Source organism: Numenius arquata, chromosome 9 (assembly GCF_964106895.1).
Source record: "Numenius arquata chromosome 9, bNumArq3.hap1.1, whole genome shotgun sequence".
In the NCBI taxonomy this organism is placed as follows: domain Eukaryota; kingdom Metazoa; phylum Chordata; class Aves; order Charadriiformes; family Scolopacidae; genus Numenius; species Numenius arquata.
The window spans coordinates 16090051-16113732 of record NC_133584.1 but is presented as its reverse complement, the minus strand read 5'-3'; the positions used below and the strand labels follow the sequence as shown (position 1 = coordinate 16113732).

General features: G+C 36.6%; 1 protein-coding gene across 1 annotated transcript in view; it reads right to left on the bottom strand.

The window, feature by feature from the left end:
• Nucleotides 1–7748: 7748 nt before the first annotated feature.
• The window catches only part of PLOD2 (procollagen-lysine,2-oxoglutarate 5-dioxygenase 2), a 37618-nt gene continuing 21684 nt past the window's right edge, over nt 7749–23682 (bottom strand). Inside the window, exons 11-20 of the mRNA XM_074153592.1 lie at nt 17355–17459; nt 16964–17089; nt 15626–15767; nt 14376–14438; nt 12879–12992; nt 12408–12473; nt 11328–11432; nt 10288–10434; nt 9945–10070; nt 7749–8976 (exon numbers count right to left, since the gene is read on the bottom strand). Coding sequence (XP_074009693.1) covers nt 8821–8976; nt 9945–10070; nt 10288–10434; nt 11328–11432; nt 12408–12473; nt 12879–12992; nt 14376–14438; nt 15626–15767; nt 16964–17089; nt 17355–17459 — 1150 coding nt within the window. The 3' untranslated portion in view covers nt 7749–8820. The remainder of the gene's footprint in view (nt 8977–9944; nt 10071–10287; nt 10435–11327; nt 11433–12407; nt 12474–12878; nt 12993–14375; nt 14439–15625; nt 15768–16963; nt 17090–17354; nt 17460–23682) is intronic.

Sequence of the window (23682 nt, the reverse complement as noted above, 5' to 3'; positions counted from 1 at the left end):
CCATTATCTAAAGAAATCAATTAATTCTGTAAGGGTATTTCCAGCAAAAAGAAAAAACTTTGCTTACTGCAGGCAACCTAAACTTTGTCAACAGGAATTTCTTTATATTTGAACACTCTGATTATGTATTTTATCTCTTTCCCTGCAAGAAAGCGTTTGCTTCTCACGTGTTAACACATTTCTGTAGTTCTAATGATTTACACTGTTCAAGAATTATTAGCTTCCTTCATTCCCCAAGTTGAAAACAAGACAAAATTAAAAACAAGCAACAACAACAACAAAAACGTATTAAACCACCACAGACCAATACCATGACAAACACCACCTCCTCTCTTCCGGGGACTTTACTCTGCCTCAGTGCCTCTGCTTGGATGTCCATCAAGCCCTGGTGCTATTCTACAGTTGCCAGGCCATAGATTCACAAGAAACGCCTCAGAAACAGAGAGCTCTCGCTGGGTTTCTAAAATACTAAGACAAGAAAAGCTTCACTCACCCCTATACGCAAGGAATGTGTCTTGAATTCCAAACTGTAAGAGTCAGGTGAGATCTCAGCATCCTTTGAGATAAGTCTTCCATTCAACAACTGTCTCATTTATCCTAAAGGTGCAGCTTGTCCAGGAAAACCAAGAGAACAGAATGGTGGACGTATGTCCTCTCAATCTTTGGCCACAGTGGTCTCAGATGAACTAGCACTTTAGGTGTAAGTATTTTGCAAACATGTTATCAGCTTAGGTTCTTGCAAGCAAAGGACACTTTGAAGCTGTACACACACACTTGTTCTAGCTGAAATTAATACTGACATCAGCGACCTGCATTCACAAATGTGGTTTCAATTCCTGCATGAAATATGTTGAAAAACCCCCTGTCTCAATACTTGGTTATTCAAAGTTAATGGGAAAAAAAATAGACTATTTGCCAAACAGTTTTAACGCCAGGCATGAGACCTGGTAGGCATTAGTGCTACATGCAGCGTTGTACACTGAGGGCTGCTCAGCTAAGGAATGATGACTAGGTTAGAGGATTGGCTTTACTTTTGAATACATATCTGCCCTCTAATGATATCTCTCATTTTCGATTGTACATGAAGACAAGACCCTTCAAGGAAGAAAGTTTGCAGCCATGAGCTCTTCCTGTTTGTTTGTTTGTTTTAATTATCTCTAAAGAAAGTTAAATTTGTATAAAAATAAAAATAGGCTGCCGTATTTTGACAACATTCCTCAAGTGCCTCCTCAGGGTTCTGGTCATAAAATACTCCATGCAGGGAGTAGTTCTGTTGTCTTAACGGCTGCAAAGTTTTCCTCTTCTCTGCAATATAATCTCAATTTATTTTCATTTTTTATGAGCTTCTGACTCCCAGCATTTGAATGCTGCTATAGCTTTATAACGTGCTTTTGTTCCCTTCAGACGAAAAGTAAATAAGAACGGGAACAACTTGCCAAGAACAATTCATTTATTTGCTTAAACAACATTTCAAGAACACCTGCACAGCTGTTTTGGAAACATACTTGTATCCCCATTCAGCCTTTCATGTCTGCGTTATCCAACTTCAGGTAGATTATGTCTACCTAACGATGAAAAATCCACAGCATTTCCCATACCTTTGTGTTCAGCTAAAGAACATCTCTTTTTTCTACTTTGCCATTTGAAGAACTAATATGGACAATTAATTCATGGGAAGTTCATATTCCCTTTGTGTCAGTGATATTTAGAGAAAAATCAAGCCTTACCTGTGCTCTTCTGTGGGCCGTAATTTTTAGAATAAGGGAAACACTTTTTTTCAAGTTTGAGCAGCACAACAAAAAAAATCCTCTTTGTAGAACAAGGTCAAGATACAGCCAGGCTATTGCAAAGACCAACCATGGGTTTGTGTTTGTGCACACACACGCATATGCTGATGGATAATGAGATGAAGACTAAAAAACCCTCACCAAATACACATCATGAAAGTGAAACATCACAGTGGTCACCTGCTCCAACAACCACCAGTGACGCCACAGGTCAGGATGAAAGGCTTGCCTGTGGGATCTGAGAAACTGCACTTGCCAGTGGCCCTCTGCATCCATCTCACCCCACCAGCGGTATGAACTACAAGAAAAAAGTATAATCGGGAAATATCTTCTATGCTTTTCTACAGACCACATCTCAGTTATACCCTTGATATACAATAGCTCACTAGTTCTGACCCAAAGGCATCTTTCCTTACCACAGAAACCGCACGTTAAAATTTACACTTCAAGAACACTTTAAAATAAAGATCCCTTGTCTCTGCCTTACTTGCTCCTGCCTTCATTTATGCAAAAGCTGTCGGCCACCCGTGCTTTTTTTTTTAATCCCTGCTGGAAAGCTGACATCTGGCAAACACATGAGATGCGAAGGGGGCACAGTTTGGATGGAAAGCAATGTGCACGTGTATGGCTGAGTGATGGGGCATGGGCAAGGAGTCCAAGAGAACAAAAAGTTCATACCTCCTATGGGCAAAATACTCTCATGCAGGTTAATGCACGTGACTGAAGTACAGGAAGAGAGAATTTCCTCTTTTTGCAAGTAATGCTATCAAGACCTCCACTTTACAATTCATGAGGGCACAGCGAAGACAAGTCTGAGAGTCAGATCTGGAAATTTTAAGGCAAAATACTACTTTTTATAGCAGGACCTGTCCTACTTTACATGGTACATGTTTTAAAGAATGACCAAACGCTTGAAATAGCTCCCTGGTTAATCACAGTTTGCAAAAGTGATTCAGAGATGATGAGTCTCTAAATTGGGCTGTGCCAGAAGTTCATTGCTGCATTGTGCACCTGACCACCTCTTACAGTCACCCAGTACTTCCAAAGATAAAAACTAGCTTTTAGTAGCTTATGCTTAATACTTTCTGCCTCACCTTCTCATGCACTGTATTTACTTCATGCTGGAAAACCTTCCTTTAAAAAGCTGCAATGGACTTGTGCTTTTGGGACTTGAAACTCACTAAGGGACACCACTTCTTACAGAAGTCTCTTCAGTTACCATCACGCCCAAGTTAGAAGTCTCTGGAGTAAAAACAACTTAAACCCCCCAAAATCCTCATCTCCTGTAAGCTCAGAGACTTGCTAGAATTCAGGAGCTAAAATACCAGAGAAGTTCATCCTTACAAAATATGCTCTGTTTTCTCCAAGCTCTTTATAAACATCCTGGGGGCGACTAAGTTGGATCCAACTACAGCAGCAAAAATCAAATTTCTCCGTAATCAGTGTGCTGAGTGCAACAGGGGACTGGAGCAGGTTACAGCACCCTCTCTCAGGTACCCTCACCAACTCCATCTCTCCATCCTCACTGCTGCCACAATAGGATGGAGAAAGACCCTATCATTCACATATTAACAACAGCAGTAGGACACACTTTTCCCTCGCAGAAGAATAACAAGTCTTATCAGTCATCAAGTTCCTTTAAGGAACAAAGGCTTGCACAATTATTCTGCTAGTTCTGCTGCGATATTACATGGAGAAGATAATTTAATTTATACGCTTGGAAGAATATGCTTTCATTTCAAACTGAAAATTACTACTCTAAAAACAAAGTGGAAAACAGTAAGGTTGCAAACCTCTTTTTCACACATCGCCACTGGATGAGTGTACATTGTGAGAGACAAGCAGCCGAAGTCTTAAGAAAGCTTAAAGCCTGAAGCATTAGTCAAGCCCACTTTGAAGGGTAGGACCTGATGTCTTAAGGATTAAGCATTGTAAACCATCTCACGGGCTTAAAGTGTTGCTCACGTTATCTGCCATTCCAACTGAAGCTGTGAAAATGCAAAGTTTTCATGCCTCATCTGTACTAAGACATCGTAGTAAGAAAGTAGCTCATACTAAAATTTGCCCTGCTACCTTCCTTCTCCCTCTGTTCCCCACTCCCAAAAGAGTGCAGAAACAAAACGGTGCCAAGTCAGCAGTAGTTGAGCAACTCCTTTCACAACTAAGCAAAATTCTTGGAAATAGAAGAATTCTGGTTTTCATCCAAAAGACTGTTCCTGAATAAATCTGTTACTGTGCGACTATGCATCTCCCTTGCCAACTTCAGGTACTCTGAGACATTCAACAACTGTAAACCAGTAGTAACTGGAGCAGGGAGCGCAGAGGGAACAATATTCAGGACACAAAACACAAGCAAGCTTTTTCATTGCCCTGAAGCGCTGCCTGCCATATGGCCAATATCCTCCACGATGGCTGGGCTCTCAGCTTTGCTACTCCTGAAGTTGCACTGATGCCAGAAAAGGCTGTAACTATGCTGAGCGAAATCCTACTTTTGAACTGTTGCCTTACTCTATTAAATACCTATTCAATTCTTTTAAGACGAATATGCTTTTCCATATAGCTGATTTCACATTTGATTTGTGTGCAAAATAATCCCGAGGGGCACTGCTTTAAATGCAGCCAAAACAGCTTTTCTGAAGTGAAGCTCAATCCATAAAGTTATCTTTCCAAAAGCAATAAATTACCAAGAGAAAATGACAATCATCTCTACATTTAGCAGCCTTAACATCACATCAGGATATCAACTGCTTCCCAGAACTACTCCTGTTAGTTTAAGATCGAGGTGCTGTAGGAACACAGCGCACTGATCTGTACCAATAGCTGCAGAAGGAAGCAATTCTGTGCAGTGAATTTTGAGCTTTCCTGAGCTTTGACCCACCAATGGAGCTGGTGAGGGTATTCGTTTCGGTCCCCCCCGACCTCAAAACGCACTAACAGACAGCCATCCTCCTGTAAGTGGGATGAATTTAAGATCTGGATAAATACAATGTCAAATGGGAAGATAACTACAGAAAAAAAAAAAAAAGATACAGCTAGCAAATAAAATGTTTCACTGAAACCGATAAAAGCATCTCTTTCCAATTCTGTTCAACATTTGATTTCTATACAAGAACAAGGTTCTTCAGTATTGTTGAGCAGGACTATCTGCTTCATTAGATCCAGAGTAACTTGTATTACTGACTCTGGGAAACCATGTTGGAAAGCCATGTGAAGTGACATTTCCACCTTTTGGGTACAACAAAATCCTGCACCATCAACTCTCATTTCAGTTTTAGTGTTGGCTGGAAACTAACTTTCTGTCAGAGACCATCTTTCTTGGCAGCGGCCAGAGGGAAGAAACAGAACAACTGGGACTTCCTGGCAGTCATAAATTAATTACTTATTCCTGCAACTCTACATTTAACTTTACTAGTGCATATCTCAGCTCTAAGAACTGACAATATCAATTCCAGAAATGCATTTTATAAAGGCTCTGCCCCCTAATTCATGCTCTGCTATGGAATCAAAAAATCCCATAATTTTTAAAAAAAAAAAGTCAAGTAATTTATCTGACACCTCAGTCACTGATACGTATTGTGTTCCCTTTCACTCACAAAACCAGCAGAACAATCTACTCTGCCATGCAAGAAAGTGAGGATTCAGTGAAGTGAACATTCAAAAAACACTTCTTTCAGAACTGAACCCACAGAAGACCATATCAGAAATAAATCAAAGGAAAATGAAATGCATATATTATTTAAAAAGCTCAGTAGCTGAAAAGAAAAATCTGAACAAATTCTTTCAAGCAGAAAAACAAAAGCAAAACTAGTACATGCACATGGGAGGAAGGAATGGTAAGTGTCTTTTTCTAGACTTTTCCATCTCTTTAAATGTCTTTGTCTCCTTATTTCTTACATGTGGCAAAAGAGAAGCTGTTGTAGAAGCCCTGCACTGAATTAACATTTATTCCATGAATAAAGTAGATGTGGGGGAAAAGCCATTACAAAAGAAAAAGGCACAATCAAACAGATTTCATTATTACTGCCTCATGGAAAATCTATCTTCTTTTGGGGCTTGTCATAGTCTAATTCCTATCAGCTCACAGTAAGAGCGGAACAGTAATCCTTTGAGGAAAAAAATGAAGTGACAAATACACATTGGAATTACTTATTGCACAGTGATGTTAAAGAAGATTAAATGTGTAAAACACTACTGAATGCCCTGAACATTTTTCAGGAGTATCAGAGTTGGAATAGTTCACGAATATGAAATAAAACCAAGCTATACTCAGCCTTCTTTTGGTTAAAAATATTACGAAATTCTCTTGCTCATATACTGCTGTCCCACCCCTTACCCACACCACAGTCTCTTCAAGTACTTAGCAGTGAAAAATAGAGCTTGATGAAAGCAGAACAAATCAAATACTTTATAAATGTCTCATCTGTTGCAGAGCACCTTTATGTCCCTGTACTCCCGAGGTTTCTCATACACTGCTGGAATTAAGGTTGCTGCTTTCCTCCTGATGCATTTATCTTCTATGCCCCAAAACAAATTTTGTTAGGAGACACGAGTCTTTAAGTGCTTTTAAAAGAAGTAATGGAAATTAAAAATAATTTCCTAATAGTGACAACTCTGTTTAGCCCGTGTGAGCTCGTGTACTCACGCTTTAACTAATTCAAGTGAACTATTAAGAACAAACTTTTTTCTGGTATCTGTCAGTTCCTAAGAAATTAATGAAGACACTTCCATACATGTTACCATCCACCTGAGAGGTAGTGTGCAAATACTCCATCAAAAGAAAAAAGAAGAGAGAATTTTAGCAATGTGAGCATGGTAAACGTGTGCAGTACAGTAAACATAGCATTACGTGTCACTACGTGACAGAGCAAATTAGTAGTTGCAAACATAGAAATTTAACAGTAAGTAAAGCCCTCATATATATATGTTGAGGGGAAAAATACACATTAAAAAAAATCAAATGTGACTGAGAACTATAAAATACATAATTAAGATACAAGTTATGTAAAAAAAAAAATCTGCAAAAGAACTTCCCCTGTGTGTTACAGGATTGTATTTTTGTGGGTTTTTTCCAAGAAAGCTCCTCATAACAGTAAACTGTCTGTAACGGTAAAAATATTATTCTGTTCTGAGTTAGCCTAAAAGGCTACAGGCAAATGCTCAGAAAAAGGTGATTAACAAAGACTGCTTTCATTCTGAAGGCCCGAAGATTTTCTGATCTGTGAAGTTTGCCTAAGCACAGGCTACATATATAGAGACACCCACTAAGGCAGAAGTGTTCCATGTCTGGAAACAAAGTCAGGGGATATCAACTTCCAAACATTAGCCTGAAATGGAGAGAAGTTCACAGTGTAAAGAAAGAGAAATGAAGAGAAAGCAAAAGAACTTCCTGTGAAAAGCCATGCCTTTTCACACTAGCCCACTTTAGCTCGTTATTGAAATTACCACATTTTGATGTATTTGCTTCAGCGTAACTTTAGTACAGTTACAACCCACCCCTCAAACAGCTGAATGGGGAATTAGCAGACACTTATTTTCGGTAACAGAATAATCTTTGGACTCTTCTCCCAACCCTTACAGCTCCAAATAAAGCTTCTGTTTAGGAAATGCAATATAAAGTTTCTTCAATTATTAGCAGGTAAAAAGTGAACTACTGTTTAGATCATCAAAAAGCCAGTATATCAAAAAGGCTGGTTGGTACAGAACACAAGAAACAAACATCCTGCCGGGGTCATTCTGAAAGTGTAATGCACTTCCAGTAATGTACACAGGCACCAACTCGCATGAGAAATAACTTCAATAGTAACAGATTAAATAAGCCAAAAACTGACACTTAGAGAAACCTACAATTTAAATACAGCTACAATTCTTTTAAAAATATTCATCAATAAATATAATTTCTGTAAAAACAATGGCAACATGCAAAGAAACTACCTAATACAGTCAAGTAAAAGCTTTTACATTAATTTAAAATTACCCTTTATTTTTCACAAGTTTTTCCAACACATTGTGCATTTTGGCACGGTAGACTTTGAGATAGTTTGCTTCAAGTTTCTTTAAATTACAAACAGTAGATACAGTAGGAATATTTTAAACCAATTTCTTTAAAATAAAAAGCAAGTTAAGACCCTTAGTTTTAAAAGAGACTGCCACAATTTCATTTTCCTGACACAAAATTCAAGTAATTTTAAGTAAGAGTAGAAAACTGTCTTTATAAAACATCCTCTTATGAAAATTTACCAGCGTTCTGAAAATAAACATCAAATTTCCAGTATCAATTGGGTGCAATTACACATTTAGAAAAATAACTCATTTTCAATGAAGGTCACTTGGTGAAGAAGAGTAAATTTTCAACAGGATGAGTTTTTAAAACAAATGATAAACCATTTTTTCTTAGCTAAATTATTTAATCCTTGCTCCATCTCCGCAATTCTTTTTTTTTTTCTTTCCTCCTAAAGGTATACATTTCGGTATTGAAAATTAATTAAGAAAACAGGGTACTGAGATGTTTTTCCCTTCAGTATATACTAGCATATGGAATTATTGCTTATCCCCAACAACTGTATACAAGATTCATTTGATTTTGTTTTTATGTTGTGGTTTTTAATTGGTTGGTACCAAATATACATACACCACAAAAACTTTAGCTGTGTCACCTTACTGAATGAAAACCACAATAAACTTTTCAGATAATTTTGTATCTAGGGTTGTTTGGGGTTTTTTCAACAAAGAAATGGATTCATTATAAAATGCTTCTCCATTTTCCCTCTTTACCTACTTTTTAAGACAGCAGAATGGAAAAATAAGCAGGACATGTTTACTTTGTGACTCAAGGCTCAGAGCAGATATTGAGAAATCTTCAACAATTTTAAAACATTTTCTTTTTTTCATTCTTTTAGCCCAAAGTAACTTTGCTGTCTAGGAACAGTAACTTAAAAGTTTATTTTATCACCATCTTCCAGAAGAAATCTATAAATAAATGTTTATGTAAAGAATCAAACACTGCTGAAGAGGGAAAAAAATAAAAAAAATAAAATTAAGGATCAATAAATGATACTGCAATGTATCTTGTGCCATTCAAGATAGGGAGTCCTTCATGTAAATGCGTAAGTCTTCCTGGGTGCATGAAACTCCATCCTTTTCTGGGAGACTCAATGGAGCAGTTGTACCTAAGAAATTTACATCCACCTCCCTGCAGCAAAAAGAGAAACAAAACAAAACCCCAGACATTTACCTTCTGTTTTAATCGAGTAAGGCCCTTTTCATTTATCCACAACTTCAAATATTTTACTACTATTAATAGGCTATTAACAATATTTTTTACTATCCCTAAAAAAAGGTCGTTTAAATGACACCACCTTCAGAGCAATACATAACAGACATGCACTTGCAATCAGATTTCCTCTTGCTTTGCTTTAGCATTCCCTGGACAACAACTCATTGAAGCAGCGCCTCTGACAAACAGATCTTCAATAACTTTACTGTAGATGATACCAGGGAGAAGCAAATCACGTTCATAGGCCCTGTTCCAGGACTGCATCCCTGGCCAGGACAGCATTTAAACAAATCTTAAAAAAATTAATCTGGCTGTTGCTTTCATACTCAAGGTGTATTTTCTAAAGTCATGAGTTTGAGAAACTTGCAGTTGTTAAGTAGGAAGGTGAATAATAGAGGTTACAAACAAAACAGGTTAAGTTTCTCTACTAGTCAAAGCTGGACATTATTGCCACTGCCCTGCCTATGTCCATACACTGGGGACTGTTTTATTTGAATCAGTATCAGAGTAGAAAATAATTTATTTCAGAAAAAAAAAAATAGGAACAACAATTGAAAAATTTCATTCTGTGGCTGGATTTAGCTAAATTATTTAATCATTGCTACGGCTAGATTGGATCTTGGCTAACATCTCCGAAGTTTTTCTTTAAACCCTTTCTCCCCCACTGTCAACCAATTCGGCCTGACTGCATCAACAGTTCTAGAACCTGCAATCAAGCAAATTTAGTACTTGTCAAAAGAAACCAAGGAATAATATATCTCAATTTGTGATGCACAACTTTTCCTTTTCATCATGGTGTTTAAATACATCCATCTGGGCACTAGTTTGGAAAAGATATTAGACAGTCAAAGGACATATTTTAAGTCAGGAAATTGTCAACTTACTTGAAAGTCTTCTCCTACTTTATTGAGAGCGATGTTGATTGTGAATGTAGAGGAGTCATGATGAGGTCTGAGTGACCGTTGCCTGTCAGGGCTGTATTTTACAACAAAATTCAATAAAGCATACCCCTGAAACGAAATACACAGACTTCAACATGTGAACTTCCCAATCACACACATGGTTCTTCGGGGTTTTTTTGTTTAAAGTTGAGTTAACAACAACATTCTTCTATAACTACTGCTACATCACACATAAACTTACCAACCAAACCAAATAGGGTATAATAAAATGCTTAGAATTACTCATGCCATGCAGCAATTATCTGCAAAAATTTTAAACACATACCTTGGTATAATAGCCAGCAAATACTTTTAGCGTTACTGGTGCAATGAACTCTCTTATGAAATGCAGCCATTCATTATCCAGTCCAATTTGCTTCATATGAATATCATCAGTTGGGACATTTTCATAACCTCCAGAAATACGGCTGTCCTAATGAAAACACCATAAATAGCCTTGAAATATGGACATGGAATGCTTCTGGCACTTCTACAAATATTTATTTGAAACCTGCAGAATCACAAAACTGCAACAAAGCGATGCTTTAGTGGGCATATGTGAGCTTACTGTACAGTAATTTCACAGCTAACTGCTGTGGAAAAAAAAAACTGCTGAGTGAAAATTGGAAATTTTTTGAAAGGTCAGTCAATATTTGGATGTGTTTCCTGTAAATAAGGGCTTCCTGGGGTAATGGTTTTATTCACTGAAATGTAGAAGCAACTGAAGTTATATCAAATCAAGGGAGTACAGGTCGCAACTTCACATGGTAATAAACATTGAAATAATTTCAAGATAAAAGTATGTTAAAATCCTTTCCAGAGGCTCCTCCCTGAAGTAAAATAATGACTGTAATTTATCTCATTTCCAAGGTACCACATTTGTGAATATGACAAATATTTCTCCAGTTTTAGCAGTAGTTAATGAATACCTTGAACTTTCTCTGTAAACACAAACACAATAGATCGTAACATTTGTGGGTAACTGCTTAGAAGGAAAAGCGTGACAAATTAGTACTGAAGAGGTAAACGAGTAAAACTCCTCTGAACACTTATCAACAGCTATCCAAGATCAACACTGGGTAACTACTAGAGCAACTGCACCACTGTCAGTGCCTGCATTTACTAGTTCAAGGTTAATTGAGGAATGTCTCTAAATCTACTGAACAACAAGCTACGTGGCAGACTAAACTAAGCATTTTGTACCACAAGGCAGATGTCTCAGGTCATTAGCAACTGTTGAAATGTTTGTTTGTTGCAGTACACTGTGACTTACTATCATAAAGATACTCACTCATTAAGGTCATGTTTATATAGGCTGACACTTACTTGATGTTTTCCACCAGACCATTGTCCAAAATGTTCCATTTCTTCTACCAATTCATCACAGGCGGTGTCAGAAAATATGGGAAACCAAAACACATCTGGACATGGCTACAAATGCAAAAATAAAAATAAAAAACTACATTCATGTCTTTCAGTGGAGTTAAGCTTTAACAGCTACATTTTATTTTCAACTGCTAAAAAAGGACATCTTCACTTTTCTCGGTCACTAAAGAATATCAGCTCTTCACATCTGAGAGATGAGATTATTCAGATATATGTAAATATTTAAATTTTGTCTCAACCCACAAGCACATGCTTACAGAATGAAGCAGAAAGTACAAGCTACCTTGTAAGCCATGACCCAGCATTAACAGCTGCGTTACTGTACCCACATATTCTATGCCTTTGTTGCTCTAAATAACAACCTAAATATTCTACATTACATGCTATTAAGAAAAGCAGTTTAAAACTTAATGTTGTTTTAAAGACAAAAACAATTTATATCAGCTTCTTCGGGAAGAAAAGTTCAATAAATGACTGTCCCTAATTGTCACAGAACTAACCATCCAACACTGGTACAAAAATTATCTTCTTAGAAGTGCTCTGTCCAGATCAGTTGCATGAAAGCATGCAGCCAGGCAGACAAAAAAAGATAAAAAATAAAGACCTCACCTTGGATTCATGGTTGCAAGACCTTAGAGAATCCATAGGGAAAGGCACAGCCCAAGGGAAGTGTCTAGAAAAGCTTGCCTTTACGAGATATCAGAAAGCACAGCAATCTGCTACAGAAATTTTATTAGGCCTTCTGCTAGTGCTGTTAGCTAGTTCAAATAAATAAACTAAGTCCATCTGTAGTTTGGAGAAGGAAATTACTTGGACAACTACATTATTCTGAGCAATCTACCAATTATTTTTTGAACTCCTCTCATCTAGTTTTCAAAATGGCAAAAATTCAGTTCTGATACAAAACATTAAAAAGCTGTTCAGCCACAGACCAAAACAGCATTTGCATGCAAATAGTTACTATCTGCCAACTTATTATCAATCAGTTCCACACATTTTATGAAAACTACTTACACCCACCTGTTCTACTATATTATCAGTGAAGATCTTTGAGTAGTTTGGATTTATATAGGTTTCCTTCCAGTCCTAAAAAAAAAATAAAAATTGAAAAACATTAAAACAGAAAAAATGAATCTATAAGTAACAAAATATAATTTATATTCTATTTGTTTGCTATACTGAAAGCACTGGAAGCAATTAAACAATTTCTTACACCCATAAATGAATTGGTTCTCATCATGGCAAAAATCACGACACCGATTATATCAAGGCCGTATCTCCAACTCCTTACTCTAGTCATGAGTTGGCTTGTTGATATGATATGTTGTCACTTGCTTAAGCAGGCGGTAGATAACACCTTTTAGTGTATAACCAATATTTAGTATATAATAAACAAGTGTTCCCCATGTAAAGTCTTTAAATTCCGAGTTCTTTATAATATATACGCTTTACAAATTTTTCAAACTGTTTCACTAATAATGAGATGCATACCACAGGATTTTCAAATATCTGCCAGAGGTCGTTATTGTAGTGGGAGGTATTGTAATTGGCCGTAGAAAGAAGTCTTCCAAATTCATGTCTGTTGGTAATGTACATGAAAACACCCTATACCAAGCAGAGAAAATGTCATTAGCAAAACTGTCCATCTTAGCAAAAATGTTTTTTAAAAGTCTGTTTGTTTATGCCTGCACTTTCATAAAATATATCGCACACTTGTACATATGTATTATACATGTGCTGCTCATTTAGCATCTTTAATTTTCGAATTGTTGAGTCTAATCACCAACTAGTGTTCATAATTTCTTCTCTAGAAGCATTTGGTTGAATGTATTTTCTAAACACATTAAACCAAAACATGTATTGTTCATAACGTAAACCCACATACAGTTACAGAAAGGAAAAAAACAGAGAAATGGTTGGTTGATTTGTATTCCAGAAAACCTAAGCAGACACACTGGAAATACCTGTTCTCAAACTGAAAATACTCATACAAGAAAACCAACACCTAGCGTTTAATTTCTGATTAAAAACTGAAATAATAATCTAACAATAAAAGTGCTAACGCAAGTCAGAACAAGAAACTGATTTCAGAGTATTCACTACATGATCTTCTGGTGAATTGGCCTGAAATAAAAAGATATCGGCAAATACAGCATAAAAGAATATTCAGATCAGGGTACAAAACAGCTGAGCACTGTGAAGTGTGTTCACCTACGCAAATGTTGCAAAATATGTGCAAGGTATCAAGTGTGGTAAGATACAGCTTCATTATCAAGCTATTAACAGAAGATATTAACAAAACTCTTGATTAGAAATAGTAGCAGAAAACAGTTCTTTTCAAAGAAATTTAGATTTTGTTTGTTTGGGGGTTTTTTTTTAGTTTACTGTTTTTCAGACTAAAACATCATTTCAAATGTGCTTGTGACTTTTTGATTTGCAGCAGACAAAGGCATTCTTATTTAGATATTTTGGTATTTCTTTCTATGTTTCTGTCTGAAAAAGAGTTAAACTGTTAGAAAGATAAAAATTATTAAGTTAAACCCGTGCCCAGTTTTGGGCACTTACCGAATCATAGCTGCAGCAGGAAGAATAAGGAGGGTCTGGGTCAAGAAAAACAGCTTAAAATGACAACAATTTCGCAACTGCCCTGTGTGGTCACCAAGGGGGTCTGGCTGACCTGCTGGTCATTTGAGCTTTACTCTTTTCTAGGACTGCTGAAACAATTTTAGCTACAGAAGCACAGCTTCAGCACACCTTGACCTCAGAAGCACTGAGAAACCTCCCCGAGGAAACAACAAGCCTCTCAAAGACATTTTGAGCTGGTGGTCATGAAGAATCTGTCCCTGGCAAAAAACTTGAACCTTAGAAGACTGAAGAGAAAGCTAGAGCAGTATTTCATTGGAGTAAGTAGACAGAGAAGTATCTTCCTGTGGTAGAATAATACTGCACGTAATAATAACTAATGAATAAAAAAAAATAAAGCAACACCTTTGGGGGTCTGAGCATATGGAATGTTTCCGAAGAAGGGGAGTCTTTTTCCCTTTGTAAAGTCTAAAATGAAGGAGAATCATCACATCAGTTTTCTGATACATCATCTCTTTCTCTTTTTCCCGACTACTATTAGGTTTCCACAGTTACATTAGGGAAATAGCAGCCTTTGATCAAAAGCTGATATGCCTTTACAAACAACATGCATCTCCAAGCAAAGCTCATAATACACATGTCAAAGCTGTTTCCACCAGCCCCTTCTTATCTGCTGCAATACAAAAACAAGCACGTACCAGACCATCTTACAGCACAGACTGAGAAAGAGGAAAAGAGAAAGCAGTTTGCTGATGAGCCAGTCAGATTAGTTTAATGAGTGCATGGAAAGCAGAGGTTTGCAATAACTGATGCTGAGAAGGTTTGAATACAACAGACTGGATGGGGATGTTCTGAAGAATCAGTACAAACAAAGGAGATCATGCCTTGTTATGAGGGAATAAAAAAATTAATACTTGCCAACTTTTCTTGTTCAATTCAGCAAAATTATTTTTCAATGCTACAGTGTCTGGAAATAGGTCTGGTTTAGGTCTTATTTGTTTCTGTGCTGAAACTAGTGTAGATATCAGTAGAAATCTGGGTTTATATATTCATATTTTTACAGTACAAACAAGTTTTCTCTCATTACTTACAGCTTAATGCAAGTAACAAATTTCTGATACAGTTTTAATCTATCTGGAAAAATAAATGAGTAATTCACACTCCCTAAGAAAATTTGTACAATTTCATATATCACTTAGGCTTTTCATATCAACACTGCCTGCCACTAGTTCAAATATGTATCTATTTAAATATAAAATTGCAAAATATTCCAACTTAGTCTGCTAGTGCTATATACACTGTATAAAAACGTGCATAATAGAGATGCTCTAAATGCATTGATATGTTTGAAGTCATAGACAGTGGAGAAGTTGAGCCCTCTTTCATCCTGTTGAGGTTGCATCAACAAGAAAGGTATTCTAACCTCAAAAGGAATTTTCAATGCATTTAAATAAAAAACATCATGCAAAAATCTCTGTTGTCAACAAATGAAAGAAATACACCTAAAATGTTCTATGTCACAAAAATTGGCCAGTACTTTGAATTAGAAGTAAAAATATATCATCCAGGATCAATCAAGTGAAGCAGTCAAGCGTAGCAGGACACAGAAGAAGCCTGTGTGCTTTTAAAAGCAAGCTGTTATAGATACACCTTACCATTTCCCTGGCATTCCTGCAGAGAGCCATATCAGGATCCAACTTATCACGCATGAAGTAATTCTTTTCTTTCATCTCCGATCTGAGAGTTTGTCCCTTAATTAAGTATATATTAGCCATATAAGGAATATTCCATACTCCTCTGCAAAAAATCAAATCAAAACAAAACAAATAAACAAATTCAAGCACTTTAAAGTCATGAGAACTACTTTGTTGCCTATTCTATCAAATCAGCATTGCTGAATTTGCTGACAAGACTAAGCAAGTTTCAAGGAAATGAAGCTGAAAGGTTCCCAAGACATTTGAAAAACTACAGCTGGACATTTGTGGACATCTCAAAACGTAGGCGTAGGCAGCAATTCAACTTTTATGAAGTATTGTTATAAAAAATAGAAAGGTCAAATTCTCTAAGGAGTTTTAGCTACAAATGTACTTCATGTTTCCATAGTTAAGGCAATCAGTCAAACTCTTATAATATTATTCTACACTACCAGATGGAGAAAGTAATTCTAAACCAGATTTTTAAGTGAGTTTAAAGACTTCACTGAGGCTTCACACAGCTGCTCTGACCTCCTCACACAAATACCCATGGACCACAGCAGGCCACATATCTATGTCAGTTGGGCCAATATCACACAATGCTTGCTCTGCATTTTCTCCCTCCCAGGGCGATGAGCACATCTTTCAGTGCGACTGAAGATGAGCCGGTCCTATTTAAGCAGTCAATCTGTTTCAGACCTTTTTGTTCTTCCAGGGCAATGAAAAGGCATCACCACATGGTAAAGTCAAGCTTAGAATAACTTATATCACATTCATTTAGGAGAAAGACAAATACAAAAGGCTATGTGACAAAAGTATTTCTCAAGAGCTCCTTAGAATGTACCTGACGTGATATACAGGAAAAGCCATGAAGAAATTATAGTTGTTCAGTTGATTAAACATTTGCCCCAAAGAGATGAAGAAGGCATTTGATGAATGAAACAATCATTTCTTTTAACTCTGGCATACAGAGTTTTGGGTTTGCTATTTGCTTGTCTTGCCATTTTCTGTATTATGCACTTCTACAGCAACCAAACACAATCAGACAGGTACTAGTAATGACTATGGCCGTTACTAATATCAGCTTATCATGTGTGAAACTCTTTCCTTTTTTATTCAAGCTGTGAATGGGATAAAACAGATGGGAAAACAAATGCATTCCTATGAAACAGAAAAAGCTAAACAATAAAACTAACCTAAGCTGTTCAGGAATACCAGTTTGCATGAAAATGTTAAGAATATGTCGCTAATAACCATACTGGATGCATTGACTTTAAAAATTAGCTTACAATTACTTACACTCTGTTCCCTTGGACAATATCAACATAATCTTCTGATCGAGCATAATAGCCATCCGGGCTCAAAGCACCCCAGAAATTGGACCAAAGCTTCCCATGACGAGTTACAAGCGGAGCAATTATCTTTCTGTGAAGTGACATATTGAATAAGCAAATATGAGGAACTTTGAAGCATTTGAAATTCACACCAGGAATTGTTGTTTTACAGGGAAAAAACGCTTTGCAAATTGCTGACCTATGAGCCCCTTATGAACTATGGCAACCAAATACGACAAGTAAACAAAGGGGATCTAACTCTGCAGAAACAGATGGGAACTTATTTTCTCTGGATGAGCCCCAGAGAATCCATTCGAGTTGGGGGAAATTCTGTAAAATCAAGAGATATACTAGACCTGTTCTGTTCTATCAGTATTCTTAAAGTTTTCGGGTTTGTCAGCACAACATCTGCATCTATGCTGAAGTAATATTCACATGCTTTATCCTGGCGACAAAGGTCCCTAAAAAGAAGAAAAGGAATGGTTATCTTGCACATGTCCAGAAAACATTCATAAACAACACAACAAAAAAACGCAAAAAACCCAAACCACAACCAAGTGCTCTACTCATATTGCATTAAAAGCCCTCTGTAGTGCAGCATAGTATAAGAAAGGTGTTGTCATATTACAGTAGTGTGATAAATTAAAAGATTTAAGAACATGGACCAGATGCCTTATATTTTCCTTTTAATAAACTAAGTGATCTCTAACCTTTACTAAGTTCAGTAAGAGCTACTATGCACTGTCCTAATGGAAAACGGGGGGTGGGGAGGAATCAAACCACTAATTTATATAGCTGGGTATCAGTACAGTCACTTAATAGTGAAGTATGAGCTTATTAACTACGCTTCTCTAGTAAGTAACTGCATGTGGCTGTAACACTGCCTTTGATTCTACAGATGTCATCTGCTGATCTGCATAGTAATTGAAACTTTATGGAGAGTGTAATACCAAAAGTGTATAAAAATATATATTCAAAGACCTTTTCTTAGTCTTCTTGTGACCTACAAGGATAACACCACTGGTAAAGAGAAATATAAAACAATTGCAGAGGCAGTGAACAGAAATTAGAGAAAGGAACTAAATCTGTCCCATAGACTATTTCTATCAGAATAAATTATTTGCATAGGTTCCCACACATTCAAGAGAACCTTCCAGAGAAAGCTTCCACCAAGTAGAAGACATGTTCTACTGTAAACATAAAAGATACACAGACTACATTTGTATGCTTCTGGCAGGGTACACTTGCTAGGTTAAGATCCAGTATGGTGAATTCAGCTTTCCTATGCCAAGAGAATAGCAAGAGATTATAGTAAATCAAATATACTTTTAGAGGAAGGGGAACAAGCAGTAACTTTCTATCATGTGGGTGTTATTATTTATTTTGCCTATTTTCCCCACTATTATCAAGAGAACTTGAATTAATTCCATTGTAACAGCTTCAACATTAAAATTATTTCAGTTTCTTGCTTTAAAATGTCTATAAACAGTTTTAGTTTAAGTTCCAAGTGATTTTATTGTGACTCTTTTCTATCACTTCAGAAGATCTGATAAACGGTTAATGTGACAGGTTACATACAAGTCAATGCAACTGCTGGCATGGCATCCTGCCCGCTCCTCCTCCATTCCCCTCCACTACCTATCACAGCACTTCACTCAGCTTGTCTGTCTCCCATAAGGATTCCTACTTGTCAACACCTTGTGGGGCTTTTTGTTCAAACTTTCTTCTACTCAAAGATCTTTAGAGGTATGACTCCGTTGGAATCACAGTAGAAGGTAGAGCTTTTTTATTCCATAAATTTAAGCAATCTTTCCTCTTCAAACTTGACCACTTCAGATGAGTAATGATTTGAGCCAAATTTTTAAAATACCAAAATGACAGAAATGGTCTTCCCACTACTGCTGAAGTCACGATGTTTGGACACACATCCATAATTTAAATCTTCGGTCAGTCTCCGGTTTTGCTTTAACTGACATCTCCCCTTCACTGACAGTTTTCTATCTTATGTATACATGTTTTTATGACAGCAATTCCGTAATCAGCACTCTCTCATGTAATTGCCCCAGTTGAAACCAGCAGGTTATATTTTGGCCACAACGCAGCCCAGCAATCAATTTTTAATGGCATTTTCATACATAATCATGGCATGTCTAAAGAGTTTACATAAAGCATTAGTATATATGTATACGCACACATAAGTTATAATGGCCAAAATATCAAGGTTACTATTCTGATTGTACTTTGCCTCATTTTTCCCCCTATTTCTTTTTATACAGCATTGAGGATTAGACCCCCAAATGACAACATTTCCATGTTTAAAGTATAATCCTCCTTGCATTTCCAGATACAAGTCATCATGTCAATTGTGAAGTGTAAGTATTGCATTTGCACTTTAAAGTCACGAACAAAAATCTCCACAAAACACTTCCAGTTTCAGGTATACAGAAAAAGAGTTGTAAAAGTTTCTGTCAAAATTAACAAAGCAAGCCTACTCTTAAGAAATTCATGCATCTTCTCTTTAGGCTTTCAATGTTGCCAAGTACCTTTCCCAAGGAAATAAGAGTAATCCTGGATATTCCATGCTTTGAAGTATTACCTTCTTACAGTGTATGTTAACCTCTCCAGATGTAGAAATCCCAGATTATATGTGAAACTATTTATTATGTATATCAAGGTCACAGAAAGGAACAAGTGGAAAGTGCTTTCTGGCAATACTCATGTGTATAGTAATACACTTCCTAATCTAAATTCAATGGCTAAAACCTTTAATCTACTTGCTTGACGCTCCACATGCTTATAAACTAAGACCAAATATTGAAAAGAAAGCTATATTCTTGTACATAACTTAAAGCCATTTCAGTGTAACGATTAATAAAAATTTAGTAGAAGGCCAAGATTTTTTGTTGGAAGTGTGAAGTGAAGCTCAGCAGATCAGCTTGCAGTATTTTGTAACCAGAGCAATGTTTAACTTTGCTTACAAACTGCAAGCCCATCTGGAACAGTGACCTCATCTGAAAAGGGAAAGTGTCACTGCTCTTCTCCTCATCAAACTTTCCACTGAGATATTCCAAGTGGCTAGTTGTTTATAATGGTAAGACATATAGTTTACTCAATTTCTTTAACATTGAGTCACATTTTTTTTTTAGACATAGATTGAATTTGCAATTAATCAATACATCATTTTTATACCTCTCACAGTTTGGAAATACAATTCCAAAGAATTGTATTTGTGAGCCTGAAGGGAGAGCACTTCGACAATTTGACAGACCCGTGAGGTAAAAGGTGCCCCAGATACAAGTCTGCAACGCTCACTGAAAGGCTGGGTGACACTGCCTGCCATTTAGGATTACATTTTTGCATACCAGGCTTAAGTATCATTACCACAGTTATCACACCTAGAATCTACTGAAATCAGATATGGGTGGGAAAGTTGTTTTTCTGCTGCAACATGCAAAAAAAAAAAAAAGTTCAAAATGTTCCTCCTCCATCTGAGGCTGAAACCCAAAACTAAGAAGCAGCTCCAGAAAATCAAAGTCTCTCCAACAGAAATCACCTGACATCTGGGAGACACAGATTTAATCCCTGCTCTTCCCTTAACCACAGATACTTGTCCTACTCGCAGGACTGAAAGGGAGTCCTCTCGTGTCCACGTCATCAGTTCCCATACCAATGGGAGCTTGGAGAGAGACTTAGTATCTACTTGCTTTCAAGAAGCACGTAGGAGACCCCAAATTCAACTCAAAATTCAACAGTGAGGGCAACGAACTCTATAACCGATACTGATCTTTCTACTATTCTTCCTGAAACTTTTGGAAGCTTTCAATGTAAACTTTTTAATTAAAGTGTCCACATTTCCACTAAAAGTTGAGATAAATCACATTTTTAAAAAAGTTCAGGAAAAATCCTAGCTAGTTCTATTACTAACATTTTTGAGGGAAGAAAAAAAACCAACCCCCAAAAAAGAAACCCTGGAGTCCATAATTACTTGGGGCAAAAAGGATACCAGAATAGAAACTTTTTATAAATAAAACCTCAGAGAAGTGAATAAATTCCTGTATTTCCCCACTTTCTGTTATTGCTTGAACACATTCCATACTGTTATTCTACTTTTTCTGTCATAACAATCCTGTAACAGCTGGCTGAAATCTCCTCTCCAAACAAGGCAAACCCAGAAATGAATTTTTTCTTAAAGAAAAAAGAACTAACTGTAAGAACTCTAATATATTCCTTGCAGACAAAGGCTTAAAAAAAAAAAAAAAAAAGTGTTTTAAGGGATGTATGTGCAGAGAAAAATATTCAGACAACATGCAGTTAAACTTTCCTTCTCTATTCTACTTTATTTCCCTTCCTTTTAATTCTGTTTCAGCCCACAATAAGGAAAGCTGTGCACTCCTGTTTGTCAATATTGTTGAATTGTAACAAGTCTTTGCTGACTGCATAATTTTTGGCCCTCTCCAACACCTATCCAACTTTCACAAGTGCAGGACAGGGCTTTTTCATGTCAAGAAGCAGCAAGAAAGTAAATGTTTCAATTATTCATTATTATATGAATGAGAAAAGCAGACATGCATGGCTATAGGTGAAAAAATTGTTATTTTCTCACATTTATGTTGATACAAGAGAGTCTCATTTACTAAGAACTGCACCATGATTTATCACCACTTTTTACTGAGCCAAAGACGGGGGAAAAAGAGGTAAGGAGAAAACTGACCCAACCACATTATATATTCAAAAGTATTCTGCTGAAAACAAACCAGACCTTCAATGCTGAAGTTCACTCTTTTCTTTTTTTTTAATTCTATCACTAGGCACTGAATATTATTAATAGAAGCCTGTTTTGCTGCTTCAGATAAATAGACTTTTTGTGTGAAATGTGCGAGGAGACTAAATTAACTCTAAATCTACTGGAAATTAACAGAGAGATACTAAAACGGAAATAAGTACTAAATGGAAAAAGGGAGAAAGCAAGTGTTTGAGGCAGATGGAACAAAACTGTAAGTCAATAATGCAGATAGAAGGAGGAGAAAATTAATTAGAAGACTGAATATATCAATCTCTGTAAATCAAGCCATTAAACAGGTTTGAAGAATCACTCTTTTTAAGTTATTCCCATTGCAGTATGAGTGAGAAATAAATAAGGTTATTATGTTGGAAGCCAGCTGAAGGGTTGAAAGCAAATAATTTTTTATAGTATCTGTCTTTGCCATGAACATCCCGTGCTTTTGAGCTTGATTTCTTTGAGAAAAAGTGAAATGCAGTTGTTCCAGAGAAGTTGGTAATGTTCACAAGGGCAGCGAAGCAGACCAGGAGTGCAAAGGAAGCAGCAAATGAACTGACTCTGCTTCAGTCAAATTGAAAGGAGCCATCAAATTAAGTCTACATTGTTCACATCAAAGTTCCCACTAAAGATTCTGCCTTATGGTGTCCATACAACAACAAAGAGGAAAAGGCAACTCCAGAAATTCCAACTCAGTTACATGTAATACACATTACTTCACAAAGTTTGCAAACATAGTACATTTGCTTTAGAAACTACTGGAAAAAAAGAAAGAATTATTTATAAACCATCTGAACGGCTGCTTACACTACTGCTGCACATGTGCAATGTTTCCTAGAAAGGCTATGGGAGAGGCTTGGACCTCAGCCAAATACCAGTTTCCCAGTGGCTTCAGCACAACAAAACCCCATTCAAACAAATTTCCAAGAACACCACGGAGACTCGGGACTAAACCTTCATTTTTCAGTTGATGCCATGAACAGCCTATGCTATGTTCTTAACCTCTGAATATAAAAGAAAAGGGCTTTTTGAAATTAATTCTCTGACACCCATGGAAGATTTGGGAGAAATAAGAGTGTAAGAATGAAACCTGCTCAAGGGCCACAGTGAGGTTTTGTTGGGATCCTGGTCTGTAAAACTCCATAATCTCGCTGATGGACATACTGGGAGAGCCACGAGTAACTCTGGTAGTAGCTAGTGCTGGAGCCACTGAAAAGATCCCTTGACAGGCAAGTCTAGCATGGGATACATATTCCAGAGTTGAGATTGAGGCCTGGTAAGTGCCAGGTTCAAAAGCTAAAGAGCTGGATTCCCTGGAAAGAATGGAAGGGAAAAAAAAAAAAAAAAAGCAAGACCAAGGATAAGATAGTCAGTTGCCTTTACAGTTGCCTTTTTTCCCCCTGAAAGCAGAAACTTCCGCTAGAGCACTTCTAAAGGATATTCCTGTCTCTTTGAACCATAGGAAGAAACAGAATTCTTTCACCTGTATTTCCAGGTCAAGCTTTAACCATATTTTTACTTAAATGTAATGTCATTTCAAAAAAAAAAAAAAAAGGGAAGAGGAATTAGGATAACAAAAGTGCAATTGTTAAATGCATATCCAATGCAAGAGGTACTTCTATTCTGTGAAATCACTCTGTGTTAAGTTACTTTGAAAAAGTTTTGGATAAAAAATAAAACTAAATACATTTTTAGAAGGTACACTGCAATTAGAATTTCTATTTACATTGACACCTGTTTCCATCTTTTTTTAAAAAATTACTGCTACATATAATTTTCTGCACAAACATCAATAAAAAGCTTGTTGTATTGGACCATCAATTTTATTTCAATACCATTCTTTTTAAGATATATCTAAACTTTACAGTTTATGCTCTTCATGTTTTAATATATAGCTATGTTTGAGA